The sequence below is a fragment of the Typopeltis vanoorti genome, chromosome 12, assembly GCF_054136105.1.
Source record: "Typopeltis vanoorti isolate ZY-2024b chromosome 12, IOZ_Tvanoo_1.0, whole genome shotgun sequence".
In the NCBI taxonomy this organism is placed as follows: domain Eukaryota; kingdom Metazoa; phylum Arthropoda; class Arachnida; order Uropygi; family Thelyphonidae; genus Typopeltis; species Typopeltis vanoorti.
The window spans coordinates 77,189,914-77,212,458 of NC_143560.1; the positions used below are offsets into that span (position 1 = coordinate 77,189,914).

Here is a 22,545-nt window from a genome sequence, read left to right on the forward strand (position 1 = left end):
AAAAAAAAATCTTGCCGATAGTGTTGCCATCTATGGTCGAAGACGAGAGACCACCCTCGTAAAACAAATTAAATTATGGTTTAGATTACTGGAAAACTGTAAACATATAACTTGCGTTGGTATAATATGCAGTAAAATTACCGTTATTTATGAATGCAGTGAATCAGAATGAATCACTCTTATTGGAAATTAGTCTTTCTTCGTGCCATGTGACACATTTTAGGCGTATTTTTATATTACACAACGATAATTAACATTGCATAACTTAGCGATTTCTAAAATTATTGAAAAGACAATCTAAATATGATTATCTTTTGATTTAAATCTCTGCCATGTACAGAGACCCATGAAGAATTGTCTCCTTTCAAGAAATAATTCTATCTAATGTAAATGAAATTATTAGTCGAAATACACGGCATTTAAATGCTGTTTTGATCCCGCATACATTTGACGGAGTCCTATGGTTAGAAAAACCTCGGTTCGAATCTCTTCTATGACGCAAAGAACTTTTATCGGGGATTTTCAATCAAAGGGATCAGTTATCCGGTCTCATACGGAGTTGGAGGATTTTTCTTCCAGAAACTCAGGTTTTCCTTTTTTCAAAACAGGCAAAATGAGCACCATGAACACATATCTATACACATCGAATACTACTGTGAACAAGGAAGGCAATGGGAAACCACCTTGTTCAAGAATAATTCCCTAGTAAAGTAGCACTACTACCCCATCAACCATTAGGTTAAAGAGAAACACGCATATATTCGACAAAAACTCATTTTATAAAGTCATCTTTAACAATAAAAATTCTACTTAACTTGTAGGTTTTTTTTTTTTTCCAAGAGATTTCAAAAAGTAATACACCGTTTCTCAATCGACTCTTTTTCCAGAATTAGTAATGGTAAAGGTCGCTGAAGTTTCTAACTCTGACAATAAAAATAAAGTTAAAAAAAATCAGCTAACGCCTTTTTATTCCCGTATATAGGGAGTAGGCGAGGCCGTTTTTAGCCCTATCTAATTTCTGGAGACTGAGCGGGTAGTTAAATCTCCACTGGTACCCAATCAGAGATAGCTGGCCCAAGGCTATCACTAATTAAGCGGCACGCTGTGAAGAGAGACTGCTGAACAAGTGCTACCAACTCGTGATCCCTAATAACACTCGTATTTAACGTCTGAAATAATGAAGGTTCTACGGTCGATTTTCTTGAGTTTACGGGACGAAAAAACCCGCTTCCCGTGCCAGAGATCGACTAACTCGGGAACCGGTCGAAAAAAAGCTTAGAAAAATTTCCTCTAGTCGCCGAGCAGATTCGAATCCAAGAAGTCTTCCTTCGTGTGGTTAAACGTAAAAATGTGGTGTGCAAACGCCACATCCACTGAGCTACACAGGCTCTACCTCTGAGAATATTATGTTGCAAATAAGACTGTCTACTCAGATATTCTTCGATTGGGAAAGGCTTCGATTCTTGCCACGATGCGAGGAATCTTTATATGGGCTTTTTCAATGAAGTGAGTTAGCTGATCTCATGTGAAGATAATGTTTTTTTCCCCCTCCCTCAACATTGGCAAATCAGTGAGAAAATGTAGACAATTATCAAACAAAAAAACATTGTGCACTTCGCAGTACGTGTTTTAGTGCAGACGGTGGATTTGGGTAGTAGAGTGGCCTCTCTGGATGAGTCATGAGAGAGTATATGTATCATGCAATTGTAATATTACCTTCTAATCCTTATATGGCGCAGATACTTAAAAACTCAAACACAAAATATATTAAATAAAAAAATAACATTTAACAAAAATGTGTGTGTATATGTATATATATAGTAATTTGGACAGATTACAATATGCAAAACATAAATGTAAAAATAAATATAAAATATAAATCCTGATATGAAAGAATAACAGGGTTATCAGAAAAAAGAACGATGCTTACATTTCTTTGGTATAAATATTATTAGAAATGCAGGTTTGCTTTGCCATCCTTGTAGATAGTGTACGACAAGATATTCTACAGTCTAATAAAATAAACTCAAATTAGAATATAACTTTAATTTGTTTAAATTAATCACTGCGTTACACGGGAAAACAGACCTACTCTGCAAAGAGATTATATAATTATAAACCACTTCAGTAAGAAAGAATTTACTTCACACATCTGTTTGAGCTTTCTAATTTTTGAATATTATTTTAAGTCATACTTATTTTTTGATAAACTTTTAACTGTATCAAAATATTATCAAATGAAAAAAAAAAAAAGATGTTAGAGGATTTATTTTATTGAAAGGAGTATATGAAAGGACACCTTTTCCACACACACACAACGGATTATCATGAATTTAATCTTTGCTTTATGTAAGAAAAGCATTATGTAATATTTTAGGGTTAATGTATCTGCTACAGTATTTAAAATGGTGTATTCATTTCATATATTCCTGCTATTTGACATTTTATATTTTTAATACCTGCAATCTGAATTTAAATTCAAACTGCTCTCGAGTTACTTTATGAAATCACATGTTATTATGTTAAAATGGGTATGCAGGATTGCACGGGGGGAAATTTGTTAAGAGAAGTGGAAATATCATATATACGAATATATACACTGTAGAAGCATGAGAAAATGTACGTAAAGTGTTATTCTTTTAAATAAAAAGGAAAATGCGGTAACGATAAAATAAAGTAACACATTTTTTTCATTCTCCAAAGAGAACCTATTGGCTGCCTATCAATTTTGGAAATTTTAATTTTCTTTTTAATTGCCTTTTAATTTACATATATATTATATTTATGCCAACCAGAATAAATGGAAAGCAGAAATATGATTTTTGTGTTAAATCTGATATTTTATTTTCTTTCGATTATTTATTTTTACATTTTATCACGAACGGTAGTAATATCTAAAAATATACAACCAAATGATAACTGTAATTAAACATGAGAAGTTTTTCATAAATACGAAAGGCGATTATTTTTAACCTTACCTCGACAAATATAATTCTGTTCAGAATGTTGTCTGTACATAGGACCTGCACAAATACAACATAGTAGCAACCTGCGATAAAATCTACAAAATAAAATTCATGAATCTTAGGAAATAATTACATTAAAATCAAGTCTCAGAATAAAAATAAGCAATGAAAACAATTATGACAATATCTTCAGAATACATTGCTTGGAAAGAAGTCAACGGAAACCGCGTGGGCAAGGAACATCGTGACATGTAACGAGTCCAGTGTCTGTAGTCCTATAAATTAGAGGAGTATGATGCTCCGAAGTCAGCGCAACCGTGTCCAGATGAGATGGGGCTGCGAGAAGGCAAATAACGGAATTTGAAAGAGGCTTCGTGATAGGATGTGTTGCATGCCTATCTGATCGGCAAATTGTTGACAAAGTGGGCCATCCCAAGTCAGCAATCAGTGATACCATACTGAGATGGAAGCGCAGGGAGTCAACTGCAAGTGCTGCCCGCAGTGGATTGATCCACCACACTTAACGAACGTGACCGTGTGGTAACTCGAAGGATATTATGTAAAAATCGCCATTTGTCCGCCGAAACGTTGAATGCTGACTTCCGTTTTGAACACGAATCCGTACACATTCAGAACCGCGGCTGATAACATGGGTTTCCATAGTATGGTCGCAATATGCAGGTCTCATATTACCCGAACCAGCACGCGGCGTCGCCTTCAATGGTACGAAGACTGCGTATAGTTTGACGTGGAAGCTTGGAAAGTTCTGCTACAATCTCTACTGAGCAGACGGACGGGTGTGGCGTATGTTCTGTGGACGTGTCTTACCAGAGTGCATAACCCAAAGTATGAAATGTGGAGGTGGCGGTGTGATGGTATGGTCCTGTTTTTTATGGTTGGACCTTGGACCTCCATTTGTGATGCCATGAACACTGAACTCCGAGAAGTATCTGAACATTCTGGACAGTGCAGGGCTTCCAACTTTGTGGCAGTTCTACGGAACTGCCACGTCTCACCTCAAACTATAGATCTACTGAAAAAGAGAAAAGAACTGAAGAAATCTGAAGAAAATTTTCTAGACAACAAAATGATCTGTAAGTTACAAATTAAAAGAATTCCAGAAGACTACAAAGCTTTCAGGATACAAAAACTAAGAGAAGCAGTGCAGCAAAAACCATCCTGAAAAAAAAAAAAAAAAAAAAAAAAAAAATAGAGAAAGACTTAAATTTTAAACAGTCAATTCCATCTACTTTACAGGATCAAAATGGAGAAAAACATACTAATAGAAAAAGGATGGAAGAAATTGTGCAGAATTTTTATAATGATCTCTATGCAACTAAGTGCCAAGTTTCAGAACCTATCATTCCAAAACCAAGCAATATACCAGATGTACTGCCAGAAGAAATAGAACATGCCCTTAAGAAAATGAGTAAAGGTAAACCTCGGGACTTGATCTTGTTAAGACTGAAGAAATACAACAAGGTGGACTAATTATTTTTAAAGCCTTGGCTGCTAGATTCACGTGGTACTTCAAAGAAAGAAAGATTCCAAAGGAATGGAAGACCTCAAAAACCATACTTGTATTCAAAAAAGGGAACAGGGAAGACATAAAAAAAAACTATCGTCCAATCTGTCTACTCTCTCTCACATATATAAAATCATGAACAGAGTAATACTGAACAGAATCCAAAACACTCTTGAAGACAACTCCAGTAAAGAGCAGGCAGGATTCAGAAGAGTCTTCTCCACAATACATCATATCCAGCTTATTTCACAATTAACAGAAAAATGCAGAGAATACCGAATCCCTCTATGTTTCCTCTTTATTGATTTTAAGAAAGCATTTGATACCAAAGAACACAATGCAGTCATCAGTGCCTTACTGGAAATAAATGATGTGAACCCTACTTACATCCACACGATAAAAGAAATTAATGATTTTATTTATCATTATCAAAAATCAGACCACACAAATAACCTTATTTGATCAACCTATAAATATAGATATAAAGAGAGGGGTTCGCCAAGGCGATGTGATCTCTCCAAATCTATTTACCAGAACTTTAGCATACATTCTGAAAAAAAAATAGACCTAAACGGAGGAATAAGAATAGATGGTGAATAACTACAAATCCTTATGTTTGTCGATGATCTAGTAATGATATCCCACAACCCAAAAGACCAAGAAGAAATGGGTGAAAAAATATATACAAACAGCAGTAAGATAGGCTTAGAAATGAATCTAGGAGAAAAAAAAATGGATCAAAAACATCTACACAAGTGACAGTCACCTATGTATTGATAACATCCCTATAAAACAAGTGTCTCTTAGGAGAAACAATAAAAATCAATAACGATTTTTCTGAAGAACTAGCAAAGAGAAAGAAAGAAAGCTGCATGGTTATCATTCAACAGACTAAAAGATACACTTACTGATCCAAATCTTGACATCTCTACGAAGGCAAAACTATTTAATAGTGACATTCTTCCCTCACTCACATATGGATCAGAAACATGGAACACGACAAGAAAAGAAGAAGAAAAGACTCTCAGAATAACTCAGCGTGCAATAGAACGCAGGATTAACATCAGCAAAATGAAACATGTTAAAAACATGTAACTAAGAAAAACAGACATAAAAGATGTGGTAATGCAGTATACGAAAGCAAGATGAGATGGGCAGGTCACATAGCCAGACTCAGGGATAACAGATGGACATATAGAATACTCAACTGGCAACCAAGAATAAAGAGAAAACCAGGAAGACCACCTACAACAGGGGTGTTCAAACCGTCGATCGCGGAGCGATTTTTGGTCGATCTCTTGTATATTCCTCCTTACTTACAAATTTAATTAAAACTGAAAACATAATATTTTATTTATCATTATTTTGTATTATTTTTAATTCGCTTTCAGTGTATTGCTATTGTTTATTTATTTTTCGTTAAAAATTGTCAAATCAGTAATTTTCTTATAAGTCCGGGTAAATCAATTAATTTGGATCAGTGGAAGTCAGACAGCGAGCCGAGTGAATACGATTATAAGCAGAGTGTCAAAACTCGATTGTAGCTTAAATATTAAATATTCCAAACACATTACATCGATTTTTTTACTTAGGTTAAGTACCATGTGAATATTGTAAAAAAATAAACTTTGTTTGTCTCGGTATAGTTTGTATTAGATGTTTTTGTAAATAACTCTTTTGAAGCTAACTATATATACTGCTTTAATAAGAATATGTTAGAGAGTTAAAAAGAAAAGCAATGGTTTTGTCGCCGAAGCTGCACATGGCGGCATTAGAAAGATTGTTACTGAAACTCGTATGTATGAGAAAGAGAAAGGCTTGCAGTCTCTAAGTGTAAACATCTCCGAAGTCAGTCAGAAAGAGTTCAAACAGCTTTCCGATGGCCGGCAACTTACAATCAAAAGAAAGTGGAGGAGAACAAAAGGCGTGCTGAACTTGAAACCTAAGATGAAAGACTCATACATATTCTTTGGGGGTTGCCAAACTTCATGCGAGGTCTCAGAGGAGGCCTAATAAAAAGGGAATGAAGCAAGCGGAAGAGTCCTGGTTCCAGAATTGCTGTCAGAGAGGAGGTTGCCCGGTCCAGAGTCACCGTCAGAGAGACTGCCCGGATCCACGTTGCTTGAGAGAGGAGTTTCCTGCTTCCAGAAAGGAGCTTCTCGGTTCGAGACGTCGCTAGAGAGAGACTACTTCTAGGTCGCAGACAAGGTTTCAAATTACCGAAAGGAAAAGTTTCAACTGCCAGAGAAAAGTTTCCAGGCCAGGTTAATATCAGACATTCACCAGTGTGTTGCATTTTCATTACAATTTGATGAATCAAACGACTTCACTGATATTGCTCAGTTAATGGCATTTATTCATATGGTATTTCAAGATTATTCAAGTAAAGAAGAACTTTTGAAAATCATACCATTATTGGGAAGGACTAGGGGAGAAGACATTTTTTCGGCATTTGATGAATTTGTGAAACAACACAAACTTCCTCTTTTTAAACTTGTGTCTATTACTACTGATGGTGCTCCTGCAATGATAGGTAATAAATCAGGCTTCATTTCATTATGTAAAAACGATGACAAATATCCAGATTTTTTAACGTACCACTGTATTATTCACCAACAAGTACTGTGTAGTAAAAGATTAAACACAAAAGATGTTTTGGATATTACATTTAAAATTGTAAATTCTGTTTGAGGAAAAGCCCTGCAACGGCGGTTATTTAAATTACAGGCAGATGATGATAGGGAACTTCTGTTGTACAATAACGTTCGCTTGCTCAGCAGAAGTCAATTTTTAGAAAGATTTCTTGTATTAATTAACGATATAAAATTTTTTCTTGATAAAAAAGGATATATTTATCCACAATTGAGTGATAAAAGATGGTTGTTTCACTTATCATTTTTAGTAGATTTCTGTACGAAATTAAGCAATTTAAATTTAGAGTTACAAGGTAGAGATAAAAATTTAATTGACATGTTACGTTCAATAAAAACTTTCCAACAATACTTACTTTTATTAAAGAAAAATATAAATGACCGCGAATTTAGACATCTTTCATATTTATTAAAATGTTTTGAACAAAATCAAGAAATGCTTCGCTTGATTTAAAAGAATTTATTCGTGAAATAGAATTAGTTGAGGAAGAAATAAATTCAAGATTTTAATAAAACTGAAATGATTGTATCTTTTATTAATAATCCATTTCAAGAAAACTTGAACATCACAGAAATTTCAAATAAAATTAGTGGGCTGTTTGATATAAACCAAGCTGAAGTAGAACTTGAGATAATAAACATTCAGAATAGTTTACATTTAAAATAAATAAACAATGAAGTCATTTGGAAGTATGCACATGAAAAATTCCCAATATTAACAGATATTGGAAAAATTCTGTAGTGTTTCGGATCGACATACTTGTCAGAATCCGCTTTTTCAAATACGAACGTCATAAAAAATCAATTAAGAAACCAAATTACAAATGATCATTTGGATGATTGTCTGCGATTGGCCACTTCTTCATATCAACTTGACTATGAAAATATTGTGAGGTCCAAACAACGCCAAATTTCACATTATTTTTTTTTTTTAATCAACCAGCATTTCCTGTAAGTTTTTAGTTGTGTAATTTTTTAGTTGTTTATTTGTGCATAATCAGATATCACGTTGGGAGAACGCGATCTATATAAGAGAGGAGATCGCCGAATAACTTATATATAAAAGAGGAGATGGCCGAATAACTTATATATAAGAGAGGAGATCGCCGAATGACTTTTTATAGAAAAGTTGCTCGCGTAGTAAAAAAGGTTGAACACCACTGACCTACAAGATGGGAAGATCCACTAGTGAAATGTATGGATATAACATGGAAGAGAGAGGCTCGAGATTTGGAGGCATCATTGTGACCTGCACTCATGGAGAAATTCTGAGTGAAACACAGGTCCATCAAGGTAATATATTGTATTTTAATTTAGTTTTTACATAGTTTGGAAACCCTACTCTAGAGACCAAGCATGGATCATTTTCAAAACCACTTCAGATTTCCAGTAAGGGGGAAGGTGGTCTTATACCAGGCGATGAAATTCATATTCCACCTAAAGACCATCACAAACATTCATGGGATTTGAACCTACAGCCTGTTGGTTGGAGGGCGGGTACCCACACCATCTGCTAACTAGGCCGACAAACATCCAAAGTTTCTAACAACTGAATCGAGCAATAGCAATTTATCTCTCTCTGTCTCTCCCCCCTCTCTCTTTTATTGCTTTATTTGATAAAATCTCTGAATACATTGGTTAGGATTTAGCTCAACAGATTCCGAATGTGGCTTCAGAGGTAGCCACACTCTCATGTAATGACACTTTCGAGTGACATCCACAATAAACAAGAAAAGTCAGTAAAAGTTACCATACGGTAAAGGAATGCTAACATTCAGCGGAGAAATTCACTATATTCAATAACTTGAACGTGGTAGACAAAATTCGAACCCAGGGCTTTCTAGCAAATGTGTCATAGATTTTTTCAACCTATGGCTTTCTAACAAACGGACTCGTTCGTTACTGATTGAGAAACTGAGGCTTTGTATGATTGTGCGTATGTGTGTGTGTGTGTGTGTGAGAGAGAGAGAGAGAGAGAGAAGGAGGAACTGTCTGTTTTAGAATGAAAATGTACTTACCCATTTTCTTCTGAATGTTTTGCAATAAATGAGTGCCCATTGTAGACGTAAACTCGTCTCCCTTTCCACAACCATTTACTATAGTTGGCATATTCTCTTGGAATGTACATCCTTCTGTTAATGAAATAGTTGAGTTCGTAGTTATTAACGCGTGTATAATATGGTAGATTAGATATTACATATTCTCTAACTAAATTACACATCTAGAAGTAAAGTTTAGCCGAAATTAATAATTAAAAACAGCATTTTATACATATGAAGCCATATGAAAATGACCCATACCGCTAGGCCACCCGAAGAAGCCGTTTTCAGTCCGAATCTCGTGGCTGACTAGAGGAACTTATTTTAAGCCTTTCTTCGGCCGGTTCGCGAGTTAGTTGACCTCGGACAAACGGGTTTTTTCTTAGGAATCTCGGATTTTTCGTTCTCTACACTCAAGAAAATCGACAGTAGAACCCACACTAATTTCAGGCAAATAATATACTGTGTTGGGTTAGGGATCACGAGATGCTGGCACTAACTGCCGTCTCTTTACCTAATGCAATTTATAATTAGTGATAGTCGTGAGCCAGCTATTTCAAAATCAAGTTTTTTTTTTAATGTTCTTTGGTGCCTACGAAGAGAAATATTCTTTATTATAATATTAAAAAAAAAAACTTTGGAGCTAGTTTAATTTGAGGGAGTGGGGACAGAGACCTAAACCGATGCGAACAGACTGTTCAGTAGCGAATGTCGCTGGCTTACTTCTCCTATTTTCAGTTGGGGATATAAGACTACACTATGTTCTAATTAAAAAAAAAGCCACCGGAATTCAAGAGCGGGCTCCTTAATTAGACCATTTTATGAAGTATCTAGGCTTAATGATTACTTTAAAATTTATGTATGATTGCTGCAGCATCTGGGAGTAATTAATAAAATGGAGGGAAATCTCTGTTTCTGAAACTTTCCAATTTTATCAGAATTTTCAAATTTTCTGGGAATCAGAACACACACACACACACACACACACACACACACACACACACACACACACACACACACACACACACACACACACACACACACACACACACACACAATCAAAAGCACAAGCTACTTAGAAAATTTCTTGGAAATCCGTGAGATAACTAAAACAGCAACAACACAACAGTTTGGGACAACAAGAAATATACTTTTGTATTTAGCTACATATAATTTGTTTTATTTTGTTTTGTGGTAAGCTCTTCATGGGTCAGGGAGTCCTATTTGAAGAATGTTGTTAACATAAACTGCTTTGATACCAAAGAACACAAACTTTTCTCTAGTCAATAGTCAACAACGATGACGAGCACACTACTCAATGAGATGCAAAGTTCTTTCATCACTCCCTTTAAATCCGGAAGTCATCTCTAATTAAGACGACACGTATTGTTATCGGCAGGGCCGGCTATCTCGGGGGTGTGATGGGTGCAATGCACTCGAGCCTCACGATCGAGTGAACACAGTCGGTACACATTTGCGGAAACGTATTTTTTATTTTATTTTATTTTTCTTCTTCTAATTTTGCTTATAACTAAAGGGATTTCATCGACAGGATTTTAGGGCCCCCGGTAAATATCTCTGTGTTTCTCTATTATATTAGTGTTTTGTATTCAGTAAACGTTATGTTAACCTGTTATATTTCGAATGTGTTTTTTTTTTTTTTCCTGTGCCAAAATCATTTGCAGGTGAGAGGTTTTACAATACGTTTATTTCGAATCCTTTAATTTTTACCTTTGAAAAATATTTTAGGGCCCCAAAAGGTTTCTTGCACTCTGGCCCCTTTATAGAGAAGGCCGGTCCTGGTTATTGGTGGTTAACGTGTCTGGGTTGCTGTTGATTTGGATATCTGTCCTACAGTTACAGACATTGCAGTCAACTCAAAACTTATTTTTGTACTTTGCTTCAGTAATCGCATTATTATTTTCAACGAGAAGCGCATTCTTGTAATCCCAAAGCGTTCTTGCTATGATCATATTTGCCGATAGGTTTGCTTCCCCCCCCTCTTTTTTTTTTTAGTAAAAGGAATAACTAACTGACAATTTCTGCCTGTGCAATAACTTCAACTTGCAGAAATCAAATTATGCTGCGTACCACTATGCAGCCATACGAAGCTAACTAGCTTTTCATGGGCCATGTGAAAGATTTTATTTTTGACCCTCTTTTAGTTGGAAAAAAAAAATGATAGAAAAAAAAAATTAGATTATAAATATTATAATATATGTTTATGAATCGGTCCCCACTGCAGCAAAATTTAAAATTTGAAAATGAAAATATAATACTGATTATTTTGACCTCCCATTTCATGCCCCTTCATCCTGGGCCTTGTATCTGTACACGGTACCAGGATGAAGTACCTGCTTAGTTACGGCACAGCCGCTATGTATAACCTTCTATCCACTTATCCTCCGTCTTGCAAACGATGGTGCGGCCGAAAGATACTTAAATACTATCTTGTGGATATATGAAGAAACATTATACTATCACTATCTTTACTTCTTAACAGTTCCCATAGATTAGGGTTCCCATAATGTTTTACTAAATCTGGGACATTCTGAAAGTTTTACTTAAAAAACCCAGGACATCTTAAAAATTAAGAACACCAAAAATAAAACTATTATATATGTTGCACTTTAAATTAAATACTGTACTGCTGTAAACATACATTAACATTAAATCCACTTTAAAAAAGGATTATTAATCACAAACATATTTAATTACAAAAATATTTATCAGATTTATGGACCTTTTAGAATTTTTTTTTTCTTTTGATATTTGATCGTAGAATTCAGCACAAGATAAATTCTTAAAATGGCTTTACAATGATTAAAGCTTTTACTGTCTCAATTTTAAGTCTGTTTTTTTTTTCATCTGTCCAGAGTGCATTTATGAATGAAAAAAACACGTTCAACAGCTGCATTAGTTCCTGGCAGTGCTAAACAAAAACTAACTAGGCATTTAATACTCCCAGAATTTATACCCTGCTTTGTAAAATGAGCAAACGTTTCACACCATTTATCTCTGACACTTTGATCCTTGTGTTCACTCCACACTTCAAATTTGCTTTCACAAAATTTTTTCATACATACAAACTCATCATATAAGTCCTCTTTATTCAGAGTTAAACTTGGTGACACTGTGTGCATGAATATGTAGCGTTCTTGTATGTTCTTCCAAGTCACGGGATCCTTTCCCCTTCAAATTAATCCAATCCTTAGACTGAAGAGGTATGAGAAATGGTGTACACCACTCCTGAACATATTCAATACAGGTACAGTAGAAATCTAGTCCATAGCTTTCAAACTTTTCAACTGTTATGTGTCCTTCTTTTTCTAATTCTTGCAACTGTTTTCTCACAGTAGTTGTAAGAAACTTTTCTGCCTTCCTACAAGTTAACCTTTCCACCAGTTTGTTTGTTTCATCTTTCACTTCACGTACTGTTATATCTTGCTTTTCAATACATTTAATGGTATCATAAAAGGTTTTTAACTGACTGGCAAGGAAATGCAGGAGTGTAATTGAAAGTGGATTTTCAAAGAAATTTTTGAGACTGATAGGACATTAGTCAATAGAAAGAAAATATGACTTCAATGAAGGGAACATGTCGATAACCCTCTGGATTGCAGGCAAAAGAGAGAGCCATCTTGTCTTGCTGCAACCCAAAACAGTTTTATACTCTGTGTTTGTGAATTCACAAAATGATTTAAGTTCCTCAACTTGTACACAATATATGTGGAAATGTTGGTAAATCTTGTTAATTATTAACTGAAGATAATAAATGAAGTTAAACAATCTGAAGCAGTCTGCGCAGCATTATGTATCACATGTGCAGGGCAACCAATTCCAATTAAATTGTTCACAGTGTTTTCTTGCATTTTGAAATACAGTTTATTCTTTCGCTTTCTCTTCTTTCCATCAAAGTTTGTATTTGTATTATCTGCTAATATAGCCATACACTTTTTCAGGAGATCTAACTTCTGTAACACTTCCAACACATAAGAAAATAAAAGTTCTGAAGTTTCACCATCTAAATTAACGAACTCCAACACGTTCACCTTCACACTTTTTTTTTTTCTGGATGATAGTATCTAATGACCAGAGGCACTAATTTCATGTCAAAGTGGTTTGATTAATCGATTAGTACTGATATAAAACGAACTTCTTTTAGCTCTTCCTCAATCTGCTTTGTCGCTAACGGCGCAATAACATTGGTTATTATTGCCTTGCACTTTGTTTGCGAACACCTGAATTTATCGTTGAAAACTTTTTTCACGATGGTTGTTGTGCAGTCCATGGAGTTAAAGCTGTGGTTATGCACCGCTGTGTGATACCCGAGCCTCCGTAGCTCAGTCAGTATAGACAAGCCGTTTGGTCGGAAAGACCTGGGTTCGATTCCCGTCAGTGACGTGAGGAACCTTTATCTGGTCTCGTTCAACTAAAGGTGAGTTAGCCGGTCTCCTACGGAGGTAAGGGGTTTTATCACCCGGAAATTCGGGTTTTTGTTCCCCAGAACAGGCAAACTGGTCCCGTGAACACACATGAATACGTCCCAGCCATATGCCGGTCCTGAGCCCGGATGATATTGGGGGGGGGGGCAATGGTGAACCACCCTGTAAAAATATCAACAGGAATACTTTGCGGGCAATGCCTACAAAGTCACCAACACGAAGGTTGCTTCGTGCGCTGCCAGTGATAATTCTTTTTCCCTTTCACTCTTGGTTTTCACAATTAAAAAATTACTTATACTGCAGCTGGAAGCCTTACTTCGAACAGCAGCTTTATGTTTTTCCGTTTTCACGTGGTTGACTACGTCTGACCGACTACCATGCGAAATGCAAAATTTACAGTTACATAAAGTACATTCCACATTTTCATCTACACCTTTAATGAAAGGAAATTCTCTTCTAATATTACCATTAATGCTGCACTTACGTTTTGGCATTATAGGGGTAGAAAACGATAAAAATTATAACACGCAAAGTATTGATGAAGTAAGATATTGTTATAACAGAAGCATGGGGAAAAGAACATCGCTATTAAAGTTGGTCGATTGGTAAAGGCTCTGCTGTTAATCGCTCGCAAAAACTTAAGCAAGTTTGAGCGTGGTTAGCAGTTAGAAGGAGTTTAATCATTCGATGGTGTTGGCACACTCTCCCTCGATGAGTCTTTGCACTCCATGGAGGTGTCACATAATAATAATAATAATAATGATAATTATTATAAATAATAAATAAATAAAATTTATTATTATCAACATTCTAATAAAAATTGGTACTAAAAACAAGATGAAATCCGTTTATCCATTTTTTCCTGAAGGATATTTTAAAAAAAGCGGGACTTTTGGAATTACCTCGGGACATTTTTATAAAAAACGGGACTATCCCGGGAAAAACGGGACGAATGGGAACCCTACCATAGATGGTTTTAGTACAGTATGCTGTTGCCTGATGACTTATATAATTCATCGTAATTTAAAATGAAAAAAATAAATAAATAAATAAACCGTTAACGCCTTTGATTCCCTTACAGGGAGTAAGTGAAGCCGTTTTAGCTCTAACGTTTGGAGACTGAGGGAGCAGTTCAATCCCCACCGGAGGCCAATTACAGATAGCTGGTCCAAAACTATAACCAACAGTATCCGGCATCCGCTGAAGAGACACGGCTGGGAAGTGCCGCCATCTCGTGGTGCCTAAATCCTAACACTTTATTGTCTGATATAGTGTGGGGTTTACGGTCGATTTTCTTGAGTTTACGGGACGAAAAATCCGAATTTCTGGGAGAAATCCGTTTGCCAGGCCAGAGATCTGTTAACTCGGGAACAGTCGAAGGAAGTCTTAGAAAATATTTCTCTAGTTGGCGACTATTAAACCTAGGTCTTTCTTCATGCGATCGAACGTCGTAGAGTGCAAACGCCACTTTCACCGATCTACACAGAATTTTAAATTAAAAACGATTACTTGAACTAGTTTAATTTATATGCAGTTTAAGAGTTGCTCTGCAGCCTTTGTTGCGATGCCATCATGAAAAACTTCCAGGTTATGGGAGGGGTGATAAAAAAGGTTATGGGATCGATTTTATTGATCTACAAGAAGAAACTTTTTAAATCTTTCTTTCAGCTCGTCCCAAGTTAGTCCATCTCTAATACAAGAAAGAGGAGGAGGGAGTTGTTTCCCCGAAATTCGTTTTTTTTTTAAAACTCCACACTCAGAAAAGTCAACCCTAGAACTATTTCCAACAACAATATAAGCAAGAGGCTTTTAGGCTTACAACAAAGCAGCAGTTGCCTGTATTTCTTCCTCGAGGCTGTGTAAATCATCAGGCAGCCATAACGTAGCTATTGATGACGATTTATTAAGAGTTTTTCAACTGTGCATTCATTTCCTAAATTTAGAGCCCCAACTCCAACTACTCCCTTTGGGGAATGAAAAAGTATTACATGGTTTGTTTTCTGTATTTTATAGAGTTTAAGAGAAAATTAGACATTCTATGCTGTCCATGGTTTGGTGCTGTAGACACAATTGTCTATATTGCATTCTTGTAAATACAATATGAAATACAATAACAGACTTTTTACAATAACTCTACTTCTGAGAGTGACGAGATTTCATAAAATTTGGGATTTAGGATATACATAAGACATCACAATTCAATTTTGGATTTGATTGTCAAAAAGAGCCAATTATTGGCAAAACTATTAACTATTAATATTAATTATTCCACTCTGAGTAGGTGAAATTTAACGAGATTTGGTATTTATTACATCTCTGAAAATTTATTAAATTGTGTCCATATTGGCTTCAGTTGTGGTATAACTTTTGAAACACACTTTTGTTAGATTTTTACAAACTACCACTACTCAATAAAGTTCTTTGAATAAGCATCCATGTTGCAGACATCACAATTGTTCTAGCAAAAACTTCTATAGAAATAGAAATTGAACTATTTCAATTTTGTTTCAGTCATAAAGTTTGGAAAAGTTGTATAAAATTTATATCTCTAGGGTACATGATCATGCCATGAGTCCCAAGAACGGGTCCAATTTTAATAAAGCACGTCATAAGGCACACTATTTCTTTTCTTTTTACAGTACTAATGCTCTACAAACCTCTTAGAACAATAGAAATTGATCGCATCATGATAGTTCCCAAAACAATGGAAAATTGCTTGGAACAGTTTCATTTCGTATTGATGTAAACAGTTATAAAAAGAAATGCAAAATCTTTTATAAACAGTTATAAAAAGAAATACAAAATTATAACCAAAAACAAAAAAAGTAAAAACAAATTTGTTTTTACTTTTTTTGTTTTTGGTTATAATTCTTTTTATTGGATTTTTGGATTTAGCCTGTGGAGCTCGGTGGAAGTGGCGTGTACGTCCACAACGATAGGGTGCCCCAAGAAGTTCGATTTTAGTCACCAACTAGGGGACCTTTTTTCTTAGCCTTTCTTCGACTGGTTCTCAAGTTAGTAGATCTCTGGTTCGGGCAAGCGGTTTTCTTTTCACCAGGAAACTCGGGTTTATCGTCCCGTAAAAGCAAGAAAATCAAACGTAAACTCCACACTATTTCAGACATAAACATAGTGATTTGTGATTAGGGACCATGAGATGGTGGCACTTGTCAGCCACCTCTTTTCACCAGATGCTGTATATATTTAGTGATAGTCTTTGGACAGCTATTTCTGATTTGACACTGGTGGAAATATAGGACCGATGATAAGGGGAGACTAGGGATGAGTGGTATTGGGATTAGTCATAGGATCAGAAGAGCTATCCATAACCAAGGTAACAGCATTGTCTCCAATTAGTGAAAGTGACTAAGTAGTCTTGACTTTGGAGATTGTAAAACATGAGGAATATCCTGTCAAGAAGGGTATTTGTGAAACTACAAGGCAGATGATTATGATATGCTTAGGAAGAAGCTTAAATCTGTACCATGGCATAAACACTGCAGGGCTAGAGGAAACAGTGTTAAATTGTATACCTAGGGTAAGGAGAGTTAATCAGGTAGGAGTTAGATGGATGAATAAGATCATCAAGCACAAATTGCAGAAGGAGAAGAAAATGCTGTGGAGGATATATAAAAGAGAAAGGTGGCCATCAAACTCATAAACAGTACAAGGCTCAGGCATGAAAGGTGACTAGCATGGCAAGGGAAGCAAAATCAAATTATGAGAAGAATCTGGCCAAGCATGCCAAAGGAAATCCAAAGATTCGTTTTGTTATTTGGCAAGTAAGAGGAAGAATGACTATGGAAGATTAACGTTAATGAGTGATGATGGTCACGAGGAGAAGACAGAAGCAGATAAAATATTTGAGTTTCTGAGTGATCATTTTACAAGGGTATATCATCCTAGTGAGGTTACTGCTTTAACATGTGACAGACACTGATGTGGGAACAGAGATGGATGAATTGGAGGTTCTTAAGATATTGCAGAATCTCAATGTAAATACAGCGGTGGGATTAGATGGGATATCAGCTAGGGTTTTTCGAGAATGTTCAAGAGAACTGGCAATGCCTTTGACTAGGCTATTTAATTTAAGTAAGCTCTGGTAGAGTTCCAAAGGAGTGGAAAGAGGACAAAATAATTCCTTCACATAAGGGAAGTTCTAAGACTGCAGTAGCAAATTATAGACCAATACCAATTAGTATCCCAGCGTGGTGGTAAAAGTACTAGAAAATTGATAAAAACGAGAATTAAGAATCAGTAGATAAAAATATGACACTGTATGAGTGTCATCATGGCTTTATGAAGGGTGGTCATGTCTTAGTAATTTACTAACTTTTTATAATAGAGTAACAGCTGAATTGGATAAAGGAAATGGCTACATTTCCTTTATCCAATTCAGATAAAGATAAATGATTTAGAAAGGGGATAAGACAGAATACCACATAGAACTCTTACGCAAATTAGAACAAATGGGGATGGATATGATTCTGGTTAAGTGGATAAGAGGGTGGCTACTGGACAAAAAGTGGTATATGGAGGGGGAAGAATCGAAGCAAAAACAGGTGACTAGTGGTGTGCCGTAAGGTTCAGTGCTGAAACCATTGCTGTTTAATTGGTACATAAATGATATAGAAAATAACCTGAAAGGAAATATCCAGTTTTCCTTTCAGGTTAACTGGATATTTCCGATGCGAAATTACGTAAAGTAATAGTTAATCAATGTTATGTGGAGAACTTGCAGGACGATTTAAATAGGCTGTCAGTATGGACAAAAAGATAATGGTGTTAGTTCAATGTGGAGAAATGCCAAGTTATGCATTTTGGGATAAATAGATTACAAGCCCTGTATCACATTGATGGCACTGTATACCTGGAAATAGATGAAGCTAGAGATTTTGGGGTGGTGGTAGATAGAGAGTTAAAATTTACAGGACGCATTGTTAAGGGTGCTAAGGTACCCATTAGATTACTTGGCTACTGAAGAACACATTAACAAGTAAAGATAAGGGAGTTGTTATTCCCTTTATGAGCCCTTGATATGCCTATATCTTGATTACTGTGCTCAAGTCTTGTCTCCTTGGTTTCTTAGGGATGAGGAAGTGGTGGAGATGAATCAGAGGCCAGTTATCAAGGTGGCCTGTAGAATATTCCATATGAGGATAGATTGAAGATGTGTGGATTGCACAAGTTGATGGATAGGAGAAAAAGAGGGGATATCATAGAAACATTTAAGTTACTTAAAGGCTTTTATAGGATAGATGAAGGGGAAATGTTTCAGCACTTGGCTAGAGAGACCAGAACAAGGGGTTATCCCTGGAAGTTGAATAAGGTTTGGTTAGTAGGGTGCGAGTACTAGATTTTTTGCCTTTAGAGCTGTGAATGAGTGGAATTGGTTGTCAGAGTCATTAGTGGTGCTTTTTCTGTTAATGGGTTTAAGGAGAGGTATGACAGATTGTGTGTATAGTTTGGGTATCCTGCGATGAGTCTTCAGATGCCATGGAGGTGCCCGTATAATAATAACAATAATAAATTGAGCTTTCCCCTCAGTCTTCAAAAGTTAGACAAGGCTAAAACAGCCTCACCACTCCTTATAGGGGAATAAAAGGCGTTAGCAGACTTATTTTATTTATTTTGCTTGGGGTGGTTGGAATTTATAGCATGGAGGAAACAAATGTTACCAGTATGGTGGTTAATTTCATGAGTTTCATAATTTCTTTTAGTCAAATTAGGATTAAATTTAATTACGAAATTAAGATTTAATTTCAAATTCACTTACTTAACCATTCCGTTAATTTCAACTTCCACTATCAGGTGATAATCTGGAACTCTTCTTTTTCTCAGAATTTGTAATGTGCCAAAGGCTTCCAACAAGGTCATTCGGTGAGGGGAAGTAGTAACTAAGAGTACAGAATATAACATTAGCTCATTTATTTTTATTATTATTTAAAAAAAGTAATCTTTAAAAAAGAAATAAAACGCTTTATTATTTATTTATTTATTTATTATTATTATTATTACGCGCAACTCCAGGGAGTGCTTAGACTCATCGAGGGAGGCCCCAAATCATGTTCATCACAACAATTCGACATTCATATAGTATCTACCATACCTCGCCTTAAACTAATTCAGTCACAGCATCCACCACAGACTCTGGCAGTCCATTCCACTCATTCACCACTCTAAAAGTAAAGAACCCAGCTCTAACACCCCTGCTAACCACACTCTTGCCCAGCTTCCATAGGTGTCCCCTAGTTCTCCCACCACCAGTCCTGATCTCAAAAATATCCTCTGAATTAATCCTATAGAAACCCTTTAGCAAATTTGAATGTCTCAATCATATCACCCCTTTTCCGCCTATCAACTAATTTCTGCAACCCACAAATCTTCAACCTGTTCTCATATGGTTCATTCCATAGACCTGCTATCATCTTAGTCACTCGCCTCTGGATCCTCTCCACCTCCTCCCCATCAAGAAGGAACCTAGGTGACCAAATCTGGGCACAGTAGTTGAAATGGGGGTCTTATCAAGGCTCGATACAGAGGAACAATAACCTGCTTGTCTGCTTGTCAACTTATTCTTCAGCAACCAAGTGATTTGATGAGCTGATTTGGCCACTTTTGCAATGTACTCCCTAAATTTCAACTCCTTATCCACCAACACTCCTAAATCTCGTGCCTCATCAATTTCCTGGAGTACAGTTCCACCAATGTAGTAAACTGATGCTAATCTTTTCACCCCAAAATGTATACCTTACACTTTGCCACATTAAATTGACATCCAATCTCCTTAGCCCAGACCTCCAATCTATCCAAATCATCCTGCAAAATTTTGACATCATCTGCATTCACTATTGCCCTACCCAACTTTGCATCACCCACAAACAAATGAACTGTTCCTCTCAGATCCTTTCCTATATCATTAATGAACAAATTAAACAACAGTGGTCCAAGAACAGATCCTTGTGGCACACCACTAGTCACAGGCCGTCTTGTGGACTCTACTCCTGAATAATAAACCACTCTCTGATATCTCTCCATCAACCACTCTCCTATCCATCTCACCAACCCTATATCCATCCCCAATATGCTGCAATTTACTGATTAGAATTCCATGTTGTATCCTGTCAAAGGCCTTAGCAAGGTCCAGTAGAATCACTGTAAACCCATTTCCCTTATCCAGTTCAGCTGTCACTGTGTTATAATACGTGAGCAAATTACTGAGGCATGACCTACTCTTCACAAAACCATGCTGTCCCCGATAGAGTATCCCATTTTCATCTATCCAATCTTGTATTTTCCTCTTGACTATTTTCTCCAAGACCTTGATAACAATTCCTGTTATGCTGATTGGCCGGTAATTTTCAACAGCAGCCTTGGAACCACCTTTATGCAGCGGAACTATTTTCCCCTCTTTCCACCCCCTTAGGAGTGACCCAGACCCGAGGTTCAAATTAAACAAAATGGTCAAGGGCACTGACAATTCTTTAGCCGCTTCACGTACGACACGAGCTGGCATACCATCCAATCCCACAGATGTATTGACATTGAGGTTCTGTAATAGACTATTTACCTCTACTTCATTCATCTCAATTCCAGTATAAGCTGTTGGTTCTTCCATTCCTGCAATGTCACCACCTGGATGATATACTCTTGCAAAGTGCTCACTCAGTAATTCCACTATATCGACTGATTCGGTTACCCCCCTACCCTCAGCATTTTTTAAAATCATTCTGCCATGAACATTTTTCCTTTTACTTGCAACATATTATAAAAACTGTTTGGGATTCTTTTTAGCCTGCATGGCCAATTTTCTTTCGTAGTCCGCTTTTGCTTTTCTTACCACCCTTGTTACCATCCTGGCTTGAGCTTTATACTGTTCTTGCACCTGCTGGTCACCTTTCTTCTTAAATTTCCTCCACAATTGTTTCTTTTTTTGCAGCTCAAGCTTAATAGTGTTATTCATCCATTTAACCCCTACTTGATTTATTATTCGGACTTTTGGTATACAGTCAACCATTGCCTCCTGCAAAAACTTCTTAACCATCTCCCATGTACTATCAACGTCCAGCCCTTGCAGTTTTACATGCCATGGCACTGAGCCAAGCACTCTCCTAAGCTTGTCATACTTACTAGCCCAGTAATTCCACATGTAACCTGTCTTAATTGTAAATTCCACTCCTTTAGCCACCTCCCAAGTCATGACCTTATGATCACTCTCACCAATTGGTGGCAACATGGTCATGTTCGTTACAGCCACATTCTCAGATGCAATTACTAGATCAAGCACTCTCTTCCCTCTAGTATTTTCCACTACATGCTGTCGCAGATAGTTGTCCCTTAATAACCACATAAAATTCATTTCCTCCCATGTGCCCTCTCCTCTTTCCAGTCAATGTTACCATAATTGAAATCACCCATAATAATTACCCTCCTTCCACTCATTTCTTCTATTTGCCTATGCATACCATCCCCACCATCTATTCCATCACCTGGTCTATAGCAGCACCCAATTGTATATTTTGTTCTGCTAGACTCTATCTCACACCAAATAGCCTCAAATGTGCTCTTTTTTCTATCCTGCAGTTCAACTTCTATACTCCTTGGCTGCACTCATCAGCTATCAATGATAACACTCCTTCCCCCCTTTTATTCTCCCTGTCACTCCTGAACACACTATACCCATCGCATTCAATCCCACTAGCTTTATCATCTTCTGTCAGCCATGTTTCACTAATACTAACAACCTATGGCCTGGAACTGCCAACCAAGGCCAAAAACTCTTCCTTCTTATTCCTAATACACCTGGCATTAGTGTACATGAATTGCAGAAGCCCATTAGTCCCATCCCTACTTTGATGCCTTATACTAACTGTCCCATTCTGATCTGTTGTCCTTTGTACTCGCTCGGGCATATTATAC

The 22,545-nt window shown here is 36.5% G+C and overlaps 1 protein-coding gene across 3 annotated transcripts in view; it reads right to left on the reverse strand.

The window, feature by feature from the left end:
* LOC150100908 (uncharacterized) overlaps positions 1–22,545 on the reverse strand; it is a 60,714-nt gene that overhangs the window by 13,362 nt on the left and 24,807 nt on the right. For all 3 annotated transcript variants that reach the window (XM_090401497.1, XM_090401496.1, XM_090401498.1), the window contains 4 exons: positions 19,403–19,523; positions 9,161–9,274; positions 2,979–3,061; positions 1,931–2,012 (listed from right to left, as the gene is read on the reverse strand). In XM_090401497.1, coding sequence (XP_090257623.1) covers positions 1,931–2,012; positions 2,979–3,061; positions 9,161–9,274; positions 19,403–19,523 — 400 coding nt within the window. The remainder of the gene's footprint in view (positions 1–1,930; positions 2,013–2,978; positions 3,062–9,160; positions 9,275–19,402; positions 19,524–22,545) is intronic.